The sequence below is a fragment of the Polistes fuscatus genome, unplaced genomic scaffold (assembly GCF_010416935.1).
Source record: "Polistes fuscatus isolate 324 unplaced genomic scaffold, CU_Pfus_HIC Scaffold17, whole genome shotgun sequence".
NCBI lineage: Eukaryota > Metazoa > Arthropoda > Insecta > Hymenoptera > Vespidae > Polistes > Polistes fuscatus.
Window position 1 is genome coordinate 3,682,389 of NW_025113075.1, and position 19,628 is coordinate 3,702,016.

At 29.2% G+C, this 19,628-nt stretch overlaps 2 protein-coding genes across 8 annotated transcripts in view; one reads left to right on the forward strand and one right to left on the reverse strand.

Annotated features, from left to right (window-relative positions):
• The window catches only part of LOC122515069 (fasciclin-1), a 763,302-nt gene that overhangs the window by 329,233 nt on the left and 414,441 nt on the right, over positions 1-19,628 (reverse strand). The window lies entirely within an intron of this gene.
• Positions 1-19,628, forward strand: part of LOC122515081 (paired box protein Pax-2-A) — a 28,411-nt gene that overhangs the window by 4,312 nt on the left and 4,471 nt on the right. Inside the window, exons 2-3 of the mRNA XM_043632264.1 lie at positions 5,302-5,342; positions 11,178-11,398. Coding sequence (XP_043488199.1) covers positions 5,330-5,342; positions 11,178-11,398 — 234 coding nt within the window. The 5' untranslated portion in view covers positions 5,302-5,329. The remainder of the gene's footprint in view (positions 1-5,301; positions 5,343-11,177; positions 11,399-19,628) is intronic.

Here is a 19,628-nt window from a genome sequence, read left to right on the forward strand (position 1 = left end):
ATTCAATTATTATCTATATATATACAAAGTTATTATATATTATTTATTTATTATTTAATATATATATGTATATTGAGTTAATTTATTATTCATTTTATTTATTATTTTATATATTATTTTATTATTATATATAATTGAGTTATATTCTATATATATTTATTGAGTTAATTTATTATTTATTTTATATATATATAATTGAGTTATTATATACATATATGTGTATATAGAGGATTAATTTATTATACATATTTTATATTTTATTATTATTTAGATCTTATTTATATAATTAATTGTAAGTTATATATATATATATATATATTTATATTGTATAAGAAGGAATAAAAGATATTGCTTATCCGGTCATTGAAATCACCGAAAAAGATGAGAAAATTAGAGTCCGATGCTTGGGTAACATCATTTCTGTTTGATTTAAGGTTAGGTCTCTAAAAATTCGTCGAATCCAAACCCGAATTCGTAAAATGAAATTCAAAGAAATGTTATCATTGAATTATATAAAATGAAACTGATTATAATAATAATTACAATATTACTTTATTTAATATGATTTTAATTGAATTTTGTTTGAGACTTGTCCGTCGATCGTGAAATCGTATTTTTTGGTGGCAAAATATTGAGGAGATATGAAAAATCTTTATTTGAAACAACGTGATAAACAAAATAACATTTAATAATTTGATGATATTTAGAAAATCGATATTTATTGTGTCCAATTAAAATCGATTTGCCAACGTTCTAACCATTATTTTTAACCCTAATTGAAAATTCGAATATTTCAACTGAAAGATTCGTTTGAAAAAAAAGATCTTAGTTTAAAAGTAAATAGAATATTGGCGAGAATGGCGTCGGTTTAGTATGATAGGATTACAAACACGTGTTTGTAAGAGTAACATCGGCAAAACAAATGGCATCTGAAAAATCTTATACTCGCCGATGTTACCTGCTGCTGCTGCTGCTGTTGCTGCTGCTGCTTCTGTTCCCGTTCCTTTTCCGTTCCTGTTCTGTTCGATTCTGTTCTGTTCCTTCACCTTTGCTCAACTTCTTCGCCTCCTTTTTTTACCACCACGATGAACAACAATAATTGCTCAATCCCCATTATCGAAATATTTTCTTGGCCAAGTACACAATGGCCCTTTTATTTATCTCAACGAGTTTTCTTTTATAATCTTCATTCGGATTCGCATTTAACCAATAATATTTTTTTGTTTTTCTTACCTCGTAATAAACAATACAAAATACTACAAAATAACAATAAAAAATTTTATAGCAAATTATTGTCAAGGTCAGACAAACCTGTGCGTCATTTTTCAAAAATTAATAATGAAAAAATTCGATTATCTTAAAAATTATTTACATTTATCTTAATCGTTGGAAGAAATGTCATACTAAACGTGAATTATTAATTATTGCATCAGGAAACGAAAAAAAAAAAAAAGAATAATTAATTGTAACAATTGATTAGACGAATTCGATATAAACGTATTTAATTATATTTTTCAAAATTGCGTTTCCCCATTAATGTCGAGTCACGCTCGACATAGAGAGACATGAATGAGAATGAAGTTATTTATTACTTTCGTCTGAATGTAAAAATAATTACGAGCGAATCGAAATAGAAATGAATAAAAAGATTTGAATTATTTATAACTTTTGATTTGAATGTAAATAATTATTTATTATAATCGTCTAAGATGTTATAACGACCGAAGAATCATTGAAAATAATTCATTCAAATTATTTTCAATAATGACAAACAAAATACATAATAAAGTTCTACGATAATGAATCGAATACGTTGATTACGAAGTAATGTGAAACAAATGGAAGACAAAATCACGACACTTATATATTAGTTTCTTTTGTTCTACTGAGAAACGCAATTAGTTATTATTCTAACCTCAAAAACGCAATTAGTTATTATTCTAACCTCAAAAACGCAATTAGTTATTATTCTAACCTCAAAAACGCAATTAGTTATTATTCTAACCTCAAAAACGCAATTAGTTATTATTCTAACCTCAAAAACGGGATAAGAAGAACTTATTACATACATATATATATATTAAAGAACAAACAATTATTACTTTATTATTTATTAACAAATACATAATTATTATTTATTATTTATTAACAAATCAATAACAAAGTTCTACGAAAACATAATCGAATACATTGATAAACGAAATAACGTGAAACAAATGAAAGACAAAAAAAACCCCTTACAGTAATACCAACCCCTTCTAAAAACCATCCAACTATGTTATTAAATCAAACAACCATGCAACGAAACTACCCTTATTGCTCGAACCACTCTTCCCGTGTCTACTGAACCGAAAGAAACCAGAAAAAAGGCAAAACAAAATCAAAATGACGAAATCATTGAATGCCGAGTCAGAAGGGGTCCGAACTTTGCCGAAAGAAATAATTGTCGATGAACAAAATAATAGACTAAAAATAAGAAGAAGAAGAAGAAGAAGAAGAAGAATATATCTTTCGAAAAAGATATAAAAACCATAAAGGATAAACACCATAGAAAAGAGAGAGAGCGTAACGCGTGTAATAATTCGATCAGATTAAGGTCTCGAGCGAGGCCGAGCGTGTAAGCAGGCCTAATAGGGGGTAAGCATCGACTTGGAAGGGGGTGACGGGGGGGGGTTGGTCAAGAAGGGTCGTAGGTCGATTGTACTTCAATGTGTACCTACGTAGTGCACCCACTACTTCAACTAACACCGGTAGAAAACCAAGGAAGGAAGCAAGCAAGCAAGCAAGGGTAAAAACGTTGAACTGAGGGTACGGGGGATACGGTGGGTAAGGAGGGGGTTTGGGTCGGGGGCACGGGCAGGGGAAAGCTTTGGTAATCGCGCATTAATTTGCATCACAAAGTACACGCCACCCGCCACGTTACGCACGCATTCCACGTACTTTTCCGCTTGCTTTCTTACTTTCTTGTTCCTTATTTTTGTGTTTTACATATTTTTCTTTCTTTCTTGTTTTAACAAAATTATTATTATTATTTATTGTTATAATTTTAATATTTATTAAAAGGGGGTTGGGGGGGGGGAATTTTTGATCGTTTCGATACGTATATATATATTTTTTTTTTGTTTCTTTTTCGTAATAAAAAGAAAATTATTTTTTATACCATTAATTTTTAAATATTATATCACGTTATATCTTTTTATGTTATAAGTGTAAAAAAAATATGACTTGAATATCCAATGACATTTGTTTATGTTTTATATCTAATTGAAAGTATCATTTAGCCTAACTCGATAAATAATATTATTGTTAATACTATTATTTAAAATATTATATAATAGATTAATCTTGTGTTGTGTTATAACAGTGTATAAAAAAAATAATCTATGATTTTGAATGTAATGATACTTTTGGTTTATTGTTATGATATATTTTAATTGAAAGTGTCATTTAGTGTAATGTAAACGAGAGAAAACGAGACGGAAACGGATTCATAGTTTATCTCGATGATCGACGTTCTCTTTTTTTTTTTTTCATTTCATTTCATCTCTCTCTCTCTCTCTCTCTCTCTCCCATTTTGTTTTTCATAGTTGATTGTGGCCTAAATCTTTTTGTACGATGATATCTTATGAAAGAGAAAGAGAGAAAGGGAGAAAGAGAGAAAAATGAGAATCACGGTTGGCCGACGACCGGCAATATTTAGCAGAGCTTCGGCTTATCGGTACGGTTGCATATTTAAGGGTTGCCATGTCAAGCGTCAAGCTCGCCCTTTGAATACATTTAAATTCATTATACTATAGCCGACTATAAAATCCGTTTCGTTCGCGCCACTTCCATGCCACACTCTTCTATTGTATAATAATAAAGACTCCTTATAAGTTATATTTAATAAGTATATGTATATATATAAATATATGTGTGTGTGTGTGTGTGTTTGAGTGTATATTTGGGTATATATGTATGCACATTTTTATACATATAGAATAAAATATATTATGTTTGTGTTGGGAGTAAAGGTGACTAGGTCATTCGTTCCTTTATTTGCATTAGTATTATTATTATTATTGTTATTATTATATTGAAATAATTCAAAGATATAAAGACCATTTTTTTTTTCTTATTTTCAATTTTTATATCTATAATTTATTGTAATTTATTGAATATTATTATTAACTCGGTCGATAAGTAGGTACTTGTTATAGGTTATTTTGAGATTGAAATAATTATGAAATTATTGGTAATTATTTGATTATTGTATTGAAATAATTCAAAAATATAAGGAACATGTTTTTCTTATCGTCTTTTTTTTTTCTTTTTATTTGCATTTTTATATCTCTAATTTATTGTAATTTATTGAATATTATTATTAACTCGATCGATAAGTAGGTACTTGTTATAGGTTATTTTGAGTTTGAAATAATTGTGAAATTATTAGAAATTATTTGATTTATATGATTATTGATATTGTTTTATAGTATATTATTAATATCATTTTAGTATTGTTATTATATTTAATGTAATATATTATATAATATTGTCTTCTTATGGGTTTGAAGGGAACTTGTTAACTTTATAATAATTTCACTAAAAATCTTCACACTATACATTGTTATTCGATATTATAAGACTATACTGACAAATAAACAATAATACAATGCATTTTATTAAATATAAAATATTAAATAATTATTATCTTTATTATTCTTCCCTTTTTTTACGGGGTTGATAAAAGACCGTTCCCTTCACAAACGTTTAACACATCTTTTCATCTCTCTGGATTTTAATACACAACTTACAACTAACTGAACATACAACGAAAAAGTTAATATAAATATAATTAATATAATCTTAATAGAATTACTTTAACTACTATTGCTAAGATACAATTATTATATACATTATATACACTGCAACATCATAATTAATTAAACAATGGAAACAATGCTTAACCCATTAACGTAAACGTGATATAAAATAATGATTATCTACTATATTTCATAAATTCAATTAATATAATAATTATTATATAATAATATTTAAACAAAAAAAAAATATATATATATATGTATAATAAAAAAATAAATAAATATATTAATAATTATTAAATATATAATTACTATTCTAAATAGAATAAATTAAAATAAATGAAAAATAAATATAATATTCGTATTTAACAAACCATTGTGAAATTAATCGAACGAAATGAATGATAACAAATGTTACCAAATATGATTGAAACATTTTCTTTTTAATCTACCTATATCATATACTAGTAATACTAACCAACTTTAATTTATGTTTTAGGAAAAGAACCTAAAAGAGACGTTCTACCATGCCGCATACAGGTGAGTCACGAAGGTTAGAAATATTTTCACCTTTCAACGATAAATCATGACAATCTTTTTATCGAAAGATTAAAATGATCGAGATCGAGATCGACAATCGAAAATCGAACTTTGAAATCTACATTATTATTCGAGAGATCTATAATTGTTATTTAAAATTTTTATATATATATTTTTTTTTTATTATTTTTTATTTTATTCATTATTATATCGAGATCTATAAAATTATTATTTAAAATATTTTCGATGATCGAAATCTACTTTTTTGCGTACACCTTTCTCTTACGTGTCATTTTTATTTTTTTTTATTTTTTTTTTTATTTTTTTCTTTTATTTTTTTTTTTGTTAATATTTACACGAGAATTATTTATAAAACACACTTCGTAGAATTATTAATGTCGTCATTTTAATCTTACAGATCCGGTAAGATTAAATAAAAATAAAATAAAATAAAAAAAAAAAAAAAAAAAAGGAAAGGAATACCCAATTACATATCTCGTAGATTTTAAAAGTAACTTTCTTCAGAAAAAAAAAAGAAAAAGAAACCTTCTATTACCATTTAGGATCGTCGAAATTCGCTAAATCGTTTTTTACGCTAAACGATTTTAATTATATCCTCCTCTTTTTTCTTTTTCTTTTTTTTTTTCTTTGGATTTCTCTCAATTCATTAGGATATCATTCATAGTACTCAATCTTATTCATCTTTTATTCTACCTTTTTTTTGCTTTCTGTCTCCCTCTCTCCCTCTCTTTCTTCCTCTCTCTCTCTCTCTCTCTCTCTCGTTTTCAACTCATTTTAAAACGTAAAACGTCTCGATCGTTTACGATCTATGGATCTTATGTATCATTTACGACTTTTCAAACTTGTTATCATTTAACTTTCGCAAAAGATCATTATACACGTGGTATTTGACAATTATTATTATTAATGATCAATTATGATAAACATCTTTTGAACGTTTCTTTCTTTTTTTTTTTTTTTTTTTTTCTTTTTTTTTACCTTTGAGAAATCATTCTCACGTCGAATAAAAATAAATAGGAAACGCGTGATGCGTTAAGAATTCAACAAAAAAAAAAAAGAAACAGAAGAAGTAGGAGAAACCTTGTCTCCTTTTTTAAAATCGTGAAATTTTGTTATATTTGTGAAATAACTGTATCAACCAATGAAAATGTTGTATTACATACTTTCCTACCTCTTTTACACTCCGAATTTGATTTCAATTTTAATACCAGCAGTTTTTTTCACGCTTTTTTTAACCGTTTGAGTACTATGGGCGCATATATGCGCTCTAACTAAAGCAATCCGTTTGAACTGAGGACGCATATATGCGCTCATCAATTTTTTCCACCTTCTTCCTTGGCTCGAAATTCTTTTTTTAACCGTTTGAGTACTATGGGCGCATATATGCGCTCTAACGAAAGCAATCCGTTTGAACTAAGGACGCATATATGCGCTCATCAATTTTTTTCCACCTTCTTCCTTGGCTCGAAATTCTTTTTTTAACCGTTTGAGTACTATGGGCGCATATATGCGCTCTAACGAAAGCAATCCGTTTGAACTGAGGACGCATATATGCGCTCATCAATTTTTTCCACCTTCTTCCTTGGCTCGAAATTCTTTTTTTAACCGTTTGAGTACTATGGGCGCATATATGCGCTCTAACGAAAGCAATCCGTTTGAACTAAGGACGCATATATGCGCTCATCAATTTTTTTCCACCTTCTTCCTTGGCTCGAAATTCTTTTTTTTTTCTTTTTTTGTCTATTAATATAATTAAACATTAACAGAGAATCAAAATTATTCAATTTTCTCGTTGATTGCCTATCGTTAGACGAGTTAAGTATTCAAATGGTTAAATGTTTTATTCGAAATTGACTTTATCGTAAGAAAAAAAAGAAAAATGAAGCAATAAATAATCAATAAGAACGGCGAGTGAGACTCGACAAATGAGTTTCCCCGAGATCAAACGTTATGGCGAGTCACGCTCGACATAACAGCGCAAAGATTTAACAAAGCAAATATATGAATGATTGAACGATACAAATTTAATTAATAAAAAATTAATCAATATATTAACGTTCAAATGAAAAAATTGTTTTTGAAATTAAACAAATATTTTGTAAATAATTACACGATTAATTTACTAAAACACAATCAAAGTCAGAATTTAATATTTTATTATCGTAAATTAGATTCGATATGACCACACTTACTTTAATATTTCAATTACAAAAACAAATAATAATAATAACAACGTATAACAAATTTTAATTTCATGAATAATTGAATCAAATAAAATTCCTTTCGTATAATTTTCCTATGTAAAAAAAATTCAATTAATAATAACATTTCATAAATTAAATGAATCGTAATACACTTTAACTGTACCAATTAACCCCATAAACGTTGAGACAAAATTACAAGAAGAAAAAAAAGGTAAGAAAGAAAAGATATACGCGATATGGTGTTAATGTAATAAGATAAAATCAGTAAAAAGGGATGATTGGAGGGGGAAAAAAGGTTAGGGGGTAGGGGCCAACACCGTTTATAAAATCATTTTCAATTAATCGAGTATATTACCCTTATTGGATATTTATTGATAAAGGGTTCTTAATTGTTAAATAAAAAAGAAACAAAACAATAATCTACGTACTCGATAAATTTGTCGAATAAAATAAACGAATAAAAAAAAAAGAAAAAAAAAACACATAAATGAAATATAAAAAACAAAAAAAAAGAGAGAGAGAGAGAGAGAGAGAATCTATTAGCTCAGATAGAACGTGATTGGAGGTAAGGAAGGCAGGTGTATTAAAATTTGGTCAGAAACCTAAATGGCATTCTTGATAGCGATCATTTCCGGTCCGCATTAGTTGACCGTAAGCATCGCGTTTCGCAAGGTTTAATATTATTCCAACAAGCATCCGAGCATCCGAGAGAATGACACTATTTTTCCAATTAAGGTCCATATTTTTTCTTGTCAATAACAAATCTATCAAATTTAACGCCCCCTCGTACCCCCCCTTCCCCGGCCCCCATTTTATCCTGAAAATGTATTACATTATATTATATAAATATTGTACATTTTATTTATTTTTGTTTTTGGATTATAAATACCCATTACATTTAATCTCGTTGTACACGTTTTATGTGAAGGTTCACATTTAACACCATAAATATAAAAATACGTTTACGTATTAATTTTTTAATTTGAACGTTAATTTATTGATTAATTTTGTATTAATTAAATTTGTATCGTTCAATCATTCACATATTTGCTTTGTTAAATCTTTGCGCTGTTATGTCGAGCGTGACTCGCCATAACGTTTGATCTCGGGGAAACTCATTTGTCGAGTCTCACTCGCCGTTTTTATTGATTATTTATTGCTTTATTTTTCTTTTTTTTTTTTAATATAAAGTCAATTTCGAATAAAACATTTAACCATTTGAATACTTAACTCGTCTAACGATTGCAATCAACGAGAAAATTGAATACGTTAAATAATACACACTGTGACACGATAAAATGTACATAAATCATAAATAAATTCCAAAATTGAAATAATACGTGTAAATATATATATATATATATATAAACACATACATAGATATTTGATGTAAAAAAAATTGAACGTATATACAGGTTAAAATCTACATAAACATATATATATATACACATACACATACACACATTTGATGTAATAAATTGAACGTACGAGTATATACAGGTTAAAATCCCATATACGTTTTCAATTTAAGCAGATGTTACAATACGTTAAGGTGTCTTCCACGGTGTTATGAAATTTCTTATTTCGTTATGGGGGAGATGAGAAATGTACGGGTTAGTTGAATCAGATTCGCTTGATTTTCAACCGAATCTGCAAGGAAGTTTTGTAAGAAATGAAATATACGGGTGCAATGCGATGCAATGCGGCAACGGCAGTAGCAGTGGCAGTGCAGTGCAGTGCAGTGCAGTGCAGTGTAATGCAGTTTGCAGGGAGCAAAGGGGGATAGGCTCGGTGTTCGTTCGTTGGTTCGTTCGTTCCCTGTGCAAGGGCACAATTCTGGATTATTTTTCAAAGGCATTATTTTTCGTGAATTCGGACCAGCTTGATTTTTATGTAGATAGGACCGCCTTCCTGCTTGCTTTTTGCCGTAATAATAATTTGGCCCACTCACTCTCCTTCGGGGTCTCTCCTATACTCCTCGTGCTCTCGAGAAGACCGCCGCTTGCCGTATAAGCGCTATAATTTCCTCTGCTTATTCCCCTCAGGCCAATTCGGGTAGTAGTTCCTCTTTTTCTATCCGTGTCTCTTTCTTTCTTTCTCTCTCTCTCTCTTTTCTTCCCCCACCACCACCTTTTCTTAACATTTTTCTTTTTTTACGTTGAATTTTTATCTCGGAAATTGTCACAAACGACAATACGATACAATATTTATTCATAAAGTAATATTTTTATCATGATTTGTATTATTAATGTTAATTATTGTTATTAATGTTTGTGATTGGTCCTTTCTTCCCCCCCACTCTTTCTCATATTTTTGATGAATTTTTAATCAGAAATTGTCACAAACAGCAATATAATACAACATTTATTCTACAGTAATATTTTTATCGTCATTAGTATTATTAATATTAATTATTGTTATTAATATATGTGATTGGTCCTTTCTTCCCCCCACTCTTTCTCATATTTTTGATGAATTTTTAATCAGAAATTGTCACAAACAGCAATATAATACAACATTTATTCTACAGTAATATTTTTATCGTCATTAGTATTATTAATATTAATTATTGTTATTAATGTTTGTGATTGGTCCTTTCTTCCCCCCACTCTTTCTCATATTTTTGATGAATTTTTAATCAGAAATTGTCACAAACAGCAATATAATACAACATTTATTCTACAGTAATATTTTCATCATGATTTGTATTATTAATGTTAATTATTGTTATTAATGTTTGTGATTGGTCCTTTCTTCCCCCCCACTCTGTCTCATATTTTTGATGAATTTTTAATCAAAAATTATCACAAACAGCAATATAACGCAACATTTATTCTAAAATAATATTTTTATCATGATTAATATTATCAATAATAATTATTGTTATTATTATATATGGTTAATTGAAAAATATCAGTAAAAATGGTTTTCTAAATTATTCAATTTATCTCTAGAATAACGAAAAAAAGTAATCTTCCTTCGCAAAGGATAGATTTAATAGAAAAAATAATTGATGATCACTCTGAACAGATGTATATGCCCGTTAATCTGAAATAAACAAATAGCCGTAAAAATTATATCGGAGACCATCGAAGCGCGCCTTTTATAAACGATAAAAATAAAATACATTCGGAATTAATGTACGGATGAGAAATAAAAAAGGACAGAGGAAGGATTGAAAAGAAATCTTTTCCTACTTATTTTTTTCTTTCTTTCTTTCGTTCGAAATTCTTTCGAGATCGATGACCGTACAAATCGTAATTCTACTTGTAAGAGATATAGCATTTTATATCCACCCGGTTATTTACATAATCGTAAAATGTAGACTTTTTTGAATTAAACCTTTATTACTTTTTTTTTCTATTTTATTAATGTTCATACAGATGTATAAATGTATATATATATATATATTATTTTTATTTTGATATTTGTCGAAATTTATCTCGTAAGGTGTTATACAAAACAAAAGAAAATACTATAATACATTGATATATTACGATACACAAATAAATAAATAAATAAATAAATAAATAAATAAATAAATAAATGATAATAAATATCGTGTTATTAATATATGAAAAAAAATGTCTTATTTTTCTGTTCCATTTAGGTCAAGCCGGAGTGAATCAACTTGGTGGCGTATTTGTTAATGGAAGACCATTACCAGATTGTGTACGTCAACGTATTGTGCAACTAGCATTGGTCGGTGTTAGACCTTGCGATATCTCACGACAATTACTCGTATCACACGGGTGCGTTTCCAAAATATTAACAAGATTTTACGAAACTGGAAGCATCAGACCAGGAAGCATCGGTGGAAGTAAAACCAAGGTTAGTTTACATTGTTTATATTAAATTAACATTACTTTTTCGAATAAATATCATCCCTCAGCCGGTAACGAGAGTCTTATAACCTCCAAAAATATTATATTTATAGAATAATTATATTTATATTTCAATATATTTATATTTCAATTTCAAATAATATAAATAACTAAACAATATTTTAGATAACCTTAAAGAGTACTTATTTATTTTGTCTCATATTTTTATGCGACGAAAAACATTTTTCAAAATTCAAACATGGCGGCGGTTTAATTAAATCTACCTTACCGACGGAGGATTATTATAATTTTATTATCACAATTCTTATTATTGTTATTATTATTATTATTATTTGAAGTCTTGGCCTATTAACATATTAAAATTAAATATACAATAATAATAATAATAATAATAATAATAATAATAATAATAATAATAATTTGCCATTTTATTCGTTCAACAACAACAACAACAATAAAATAAGCAAGCAACAGTAGAATAAAAGGAATAAAAGTAGTTAGGAATGAAAAAGAGAGTGGGATAAGGAAGGGGCGGGGGGAGGCGGGGGGCGCAGGGGGTCAGGGAAGGTAGATAATACGGCGAGAAGGTAGAGGATGCCTCGGACATTCCTGATGTGATTTTAAGTAAGGCCTATTTGTGGTCGCGTTAGTGTGCGTGCGTTGACCATAAGACGCAATTATCCAAACACCTTGCGACGTCGTAGATTTGCATAATTTCATGGCTTTTGCACGCTTTTCTTGTTCGCGTTTGTACGTTCGCACGGTACGCCCAGTTTGTGAATCACGGGGATGATGTGCGATCATCGTCCTCCCATTGGGATATCCTTTCGTGCATTAAATTAATCAGGCCACTCGCCGTACTACGTGCGAGTATGAATTCTCTCGATCTTATTTTCGGTAGTTCGTTACAAAGAAAAAATAAAAAAAGAAGTATAACTTCAAAAAAAAGAAAATCAAATAAAATAAGACGATCGAAACAAAAGGAAACAAAAGGAAAGGAAAGGAAACGAAACGAAACGAAAATACACACGCGACTAAAGAAGAAGAACGTTCAACCCTCGATGCAACTAATCGCAGTTTATTTTCTTTTCTTCTTTTTTTTTTTTTCTCTTTTTTTCGTAAAAAAATAATATTATCATTACTATTATTATAATAAAATTATTAAAAAGTAATATATATATTATTATTTTATTTATTATTATTATTATACTATTATTATTTATTATTAAAATAATATTATTAGACTAATATTATATATATATACAGATTACTCTCGTGTAATACAGTCGACTTTATTAAAGTTCTTAAAAAATATTTTAATTAATCAATTGAATGTCGTTCAATTAGCCAATAGTAAATGTTTTTTTATATTATATTTTATAATGTGCGTTTTAATAATTATTATTCATAGTTGATTTTAATTTTTTAATCTAATTGGTTAATTTTAAATATTAGTAATTTATAAAACATATAAGAGAGAGAGAGAGAGAGAGAGAAAGGAATAAGGAAGGAATTTTGGGACGAAAAAAAAAATAAAACAAATTTACATGGTTTCCCCATAAAAAGCGCAATGAGAAATCCCGTGGTGTGATATAAATGGTATATTCGATAAGAGTTTCATAAAATAAACGAACGTACCGTTCTGAGGGAATATTAAACGTCGTAAAATAAACGTCCTCGGTTTATAAACGAGTATACGTAAAAGGGCGTAAATATTATTTCTGTCTTACTCTCTTTTTTTTTTTCTAGTTTTTTTTTTTTCTACAATATCTATATACATCGTACCGTTGAAGTGTACAATATATCAGATAATAATACATGAAATAACTAAAACATTTCAAAGGGAAAACGTACTTTTTCTTTAAACATTTCGTTATATATTTCAACAATTATTGATATTCAAAGATATTCAAAAATGATGTTCATTTTATCGTGAACCACCCTGCGTATAATTTTAAAAATTTATTTTCATCGTCACAATGGGAATATTTATTAATAAAATAGATCAAACAATTTAGTTGAGCTCGTGATTTTCTAACCTCTAAAAATCGAATGAAAAATTCCCATTAAAAACATCCACCACCCCCACCCCCATCCCCCACCTCCCATACACTGTATACCGTTAAACAGAAATTTTCTTCGGATGGGTAGGAAAAAAGTGAACGAATGAAAAAAGAAATAAGAAAAATAAAAAAGAAGAAAAAAAAAGACCATTTTCTTCGGTTTCTCACGTGTTTGATAATATCGTAGAAAATGATGAAAACGATTTTCGAGTTAATGTAATTCTACTTTAACAGCTAATAGAACCCTTAGGCGCGTGATTCTACGCGTACTCACATATGGAAACTCAGACACACACACTAATGAGAATATAATTCTATGGTTCCATACGTATGAGAAATTTCTTCTAGAGAATATAATGCATCCCACTTTGTATAAGTAGAAAAATTCGTAAAATCATGAATGAATTTATTGTTACACGGAGTGGGGGTGTGGGTTGGGGTTGGGATTGGTTGGGGGATAATTGTGTAACCTTTTAGAAAATGTTATACATTTGAGGTTAGTTCTTTCCTTTACGAATCCGAGATATTTATCTGTATCGATTTTATCGTTATTCAGTTGAGAGAGAAAGAGAGAGAGAGATCATTCGTAGGAAGAGATCAAAGAAAAGTGAAAAGAAGAAAAAAAAGCTAAAGGAAAGAATCTGTCGAGATCTTTATCGTGATATTATTACCTGCATCTTACTCTGGCTATAGGAATTAGATCGAAAGATAGTATAGACCCTTTAAAGTAGACCCTTTTACGGTAATTAAAATGATCGATAATTAAAATGATCGATAATTGAATAACGAGCGGTCTTCCTTTTCTTTTTTTCTTTTTTTTTTTTCTTCTCTTTTCAAAATTGTCCGCTCATAACGCGTTTATGTGTGCGCACGCGCGCGTGTATCTTTGTATGCGTGTGTGTGCGCGCGTGTGTGGAATTAAACCTAAAAGAACCTATCCCTTTAAGTTCCTATTTTTTTTTTCCCATTGTCATTTTCGTCCATTAAGAACACCTTTTATTAATTAATACCGAGCTAAAATATAAAAGCACTCTATGATCCTAGGATCTAAAGGTAAGCGGTATTAAATTAAAAAGAACATCTATTATAATACACCTGTCAAATACGAGACATTAGTGAACCAGGTGTTTTCCTAGAAAATCGATTTGAACTTTTGACATTTCGATGCATTGAGTACATCCATTAATTGCACGCTTTGAGTCAATAACATCGGTAGAGTAACGTGTAACGCGTTTAATTCCCACGCTGAGATCGCAGGTTCGAATCCTGTCGAGAAATATATTATATATATTATAGATGTTTTTTTTTCTTTCTCTCTTTTTCTTTTCTTTTTTTTTAACATCAAACCTACCGACATTATGTATGTATACTTATTTTTACCGTGAGTGGTCGAATGATCGCTTTAAAAAAAAAAAAACATATATATCTTAATATAAAATAAGATTTTTTAGCACAATTCTATTATAAGGAATACATTTTCTTTTAATTTAGAAATAAATATAATACATTTTATACGTTTCTTCGCTGGATGTTTATTAATTACGGGATTTTTTAACAAATAATATACAAATAAAAATAAATGATAAATGCAGGATCCCATACGCAGATGTAGTTTAATTTATTTGAAAATTAATATTCGAGAATAATTGTGTATCCGGTGATTATGAGCCTGGTGTGTTATCTTTTTGAAAAACCAAAATGGCGGACGGAAAATGGCGAACGACAAATGGCGGACTACTTGATTAAAAATTGATTCAATCAATATCTTCAAACGAGATATATATACACATACATATATAAATAAAAAGTCAGGGATAGATGTAGTTTAATTTATTTGAAAATTAATATTCGAGAATATTTGTGTATCCGGTGATTATGAGCCTGGTGTGTTATCTTTTTGAAAAACCAAAATGGCGGACGGAAAATGGCGAACGACAAATGGCGGACTACTTGATTAAAAATTGATTCAATCGATATCTTCAAACGAGATATATATATATATATATGTAAATAAAAAATCAGGGATTAATCTAATATAGAAGATCATTTCTATTAAGTTAAGCTGATCGTTCAATTTGGCATACGAGCGATGGAATTAATTACCAAACTATCGAGACGATCTACACGTGTTTCTCCCGTACACATGAGGTAACATTTTCGATGCGTGTCCTCGTAAGTACTTTCGCCTGTTATCTGTAAGCATACGCGTGCGCTCCAATACGATACGATAGAGAGAAAGAGAGTGAAAGACAGAGAGACAGAGAGAAAGAGAGAGAGGATAATGGGACGACATCACGAGAGAGAAAATTGTCTCATGAAAAATGCACGCCCAGTCGAAGGAGCGAAGGTAATAAAGTGGAACGTCATGGGCGACGAAAAAAAAAAAGAAACGAGGAAAAAGACAGAAAGAGAGAGAGAGAGAGAGAGGAATGTAAAAATCGTTGCTATATCTCTTTCCAACATTTGATCTCTTTCCTTTCTCTTTTCTCTTTCTCGTTGGTAGTGGCATTCGTAAGCAAGCAAGCAAGCAAGCAAGCAAGCAAGTAAGTAAATGTAATGTCCCGAAAGAACCCACTTGTTCTTTCACCACAGCTGTGAACAAGGAGAATCTCTTTTTAACAGGTAGAAAACAACATTCAAATTTTTGCCGCCTTAATGACACACGCTTAACTCGTTCGCAAGTTAACGAACTGACTACTACTGATCGTCATCGGGGGATGATCAAATTATTCCGACAAACAAGGTCAAGATGTATGAGGATGATTTATATCTATATCTTAGCCACATTTGTAGGTTATTTTTCATCTATGTTTTTTAACGGTTTATTTTGAAAGTGGCCTGCAAGAGTCCATTAGTCAATTGTTTGTTTTTAACTGTCGCTAACATTTGTCTTCATTTTGAGGAGTAATCAATCAGATGTCGTGAAACAAACATTTTACGATTATGTATAGGTATTTATAGTATACGATCAGTTTTGGACGTATACATTTGTTTTTGCGTCCAGAACTATTTTCATGAGTTGTCGCCAATTTTCGTGTAGATTAATGTTAGCACGTACGTTTGAGATGAAATAAGTTCTCAAGAAACCTAAGAAGAAACTAATATCGTTGATTTTTTTTTGTTAATTGTATTTTATTTTAAATTCATTTGTTTGTTCTTAACTTATCGATTTAAAACTTTTTGTCTGGATCGATTGATCCTTTTAAGTTCTACCTACGAACAAAGAGACAAAGAAAAAGAGATAAAAAGAAAAACGTTCAGTTTTCCAGGTTTATCAGGTAATTAAGATCTTAACGGACTAGTCATATACGATGTTTACTTTTCAACATGAATGATTTAGATGGAAGAGAAAACGTTGGTTACGGAAAAAAAAAAAGAAAAAAAGAAAAAAAAGCAAAAAAAAAGAAGAGACCTAGAAAATGTGTTCTCTCCCCCATGAATGAAGTCCTTATGAATTTCTTCCATTTTATTTTGACGAATTGCAACGATTCATAGAACTCGACACCTATTTATGGGTTATTTGTAAATGTTCTTTTCAACATAACCTCAATTTCTAGTTAATATCTCGTAGATTAACGCTTATCGAACTTTAAATACTATCTGTCGAATAAAATCTCGGTAATAATTCTTTGATATCGAATTAAATAATTAATAAATGTTAATTAAAAACGATAAAATGTGCAAAATAGTTTTATTTTTGAAGAAATACAAAAAAAAATAGACAAATTTAACTCAATGAAATATAACAAATAAATAGGATAAAGGCAGTTTTCAATGAATATTTTAAACAACAAAATATATTTATTTTTCGATCAATAAATTCATTTCACAACAAAATCCATACAAATTTATAATTCACAATTAAATATCAGATATCCGATTTCGAATCTAAAGTAATAAAAGTGATCGGACGTTTCATACTTAACAATTTAATATGAATACACGAAAGACAAATATATTCGAAGTATGAAATTGAAAATTAGATTCGTCATTAAAATCATCCATTATTTTTACAACAATCTCTCGTATTAATTCATTCTTATTACTTCCTGTACTTTAAAAACCAATATTATATTGATCCTTCTATTCTATCAGATTTAAATTACGTTTCACATTTCAATTTCATACTTTAACTTTAACACTTCTCGTTCATTTATACATTACCTACTCAGATCATATAATTCTTCCTTTTAATGCTCACTATAGTAATTAATAATTAATTTCATGAATTTTCTTGATACATATATATCAAAGGATTTAAATCATCATTTGTATATTCCTTTCAAACAGAAGAAAAAAATAAAAGAAAAGAAAATAAAAGGAAAATGAAAGGAAAGGAATGGAAAAGAACAGGTTCGAAGATTGTTGGTTGTCCTTATCGGCTAGGATGTACACAAACACACAAGCATACAAACCTACACACACAGACACAAATACAAACTCATATATATATATAGTAGGTTCGTGCAGTAATTACCGAGTTGGTCAACCTGTTCGAACGGTTTGCGTTATCTAACGTTTAGCGCCATATGTCCGTCCTGCCAAACCAATTTCCTCGACCGTGTGAGCGAGTACACGCGTATGGAGAGGTAGCTCGTAATGTAGGGATAGCTAGGTTGCAAAAGAGAGTGAGAGAGACAGAGAAAGAGAGAGAGAGAGAGACATTAGGACACGTATACACAACGTCGACCAAGGTAATTGTGGCAACGACGACGGAAGTGTCAGATTAGAATCTGAGATGCTCCCGGTAGCACGCGAGGCTTGTCCTAACCCTCTGAAACTATTAGGTTAACCCTCCTCGTCCTCAACTCTCTCTCTCTCTCTCTCTCTTGCCATAACCGCCCTTAATCGTAGAGGTACCTTAACAGTAGCTCTCAATCTTCCAAATTTCCAAAAACAAATTGAAATTTCATGAAATGAGAGAATCTCATCTTAAGATATTTTTTTGATTGATATTATTTTATTCGTTGATTTAGGTCTGATGTTATTATGATGTTGGATTTCATTGTTTTAGGGTTTGTAGTTTTTTTTTTTTAGGTTATGTATTGTTCTAAAGTTCATAAGTTTGTTTAGGTATTTGTATATTTGAGATTGTGTTTGTAGGTATTTTAATGTTCATATGTTTATAGGTTAATGGTGTTCATAGGTTAGTAGTGTTCATAAGTTTATCGTGTTGTTTAAGTAGTTTATTAATCTTAGATACTTTAGTGTTCATAGGTATTTAAAAATATCAAAATGTTTCGTATTATATAGATACATACTTAATAGATACAAGCTAGATTGTTCTAAGGTTCATAAGTTTTCTTAGGTATTTGTATATTTGGGATTGTGTTTGTAGGTATTGTAATGTTCATATGTTTATAGGTTAAGGGTGTTCTTTGGTATTTTCGTGTTTATAGGATAATAGTTTTCATAAGTTTATTGTATTGTTTAAGTAGTTTGAAACTTTAGTGTTCATAGGTTCATAGTGTTCTTAGGTATTTAAAAATATCATAATGTTTCATATTATATAGATACATACTTAATAGATACAAGTTAGATTGAAAATAAATGTTATAAGTTAGTCTTAATTTATTCTGTTTAATCGATTAGATGTTTCATTGAAATTAATATACGTACGAATAGAAAAATCGATATCTCAAATGATATTAAATAATACACGTGCAATAACAAAACCAAATTCTAACAACAAATGTTATTATGGAAAATAAAGATATTAATATATTAATAAATAATATAAAATATTAATATATTCACGAAAACTCGATGTCTAACGGGGAATTAGTATTGAATATAAAATATTACTGATAATAAAAAAGAAATTATTTATTTATATAATAGAAAAATGTATACTTTCGGTATATCCCGTATTCAGTATAGGCTACTAATTATACATTGAAAATAAATGAAATGATTAAGAATCGTTAAAAGAAATAAGATTCGTTAATCCTTATCTTACTCTTTGTTTCTTGTATTCTTTTTTCCTTCCCCTGTTTCTCGGTTCGTCGCCTTTGGCACGAGTCGACGATCTGAAAAATCTCGGTATGAAACTCGAATAACATTTCCATACTGTTAGCATGAAATTATCAACGGTGGCGGCGGCTTCTCTCTTGTTGTCTTGTATATACCATTAAAGTTAGTCCCCCTCTTTTA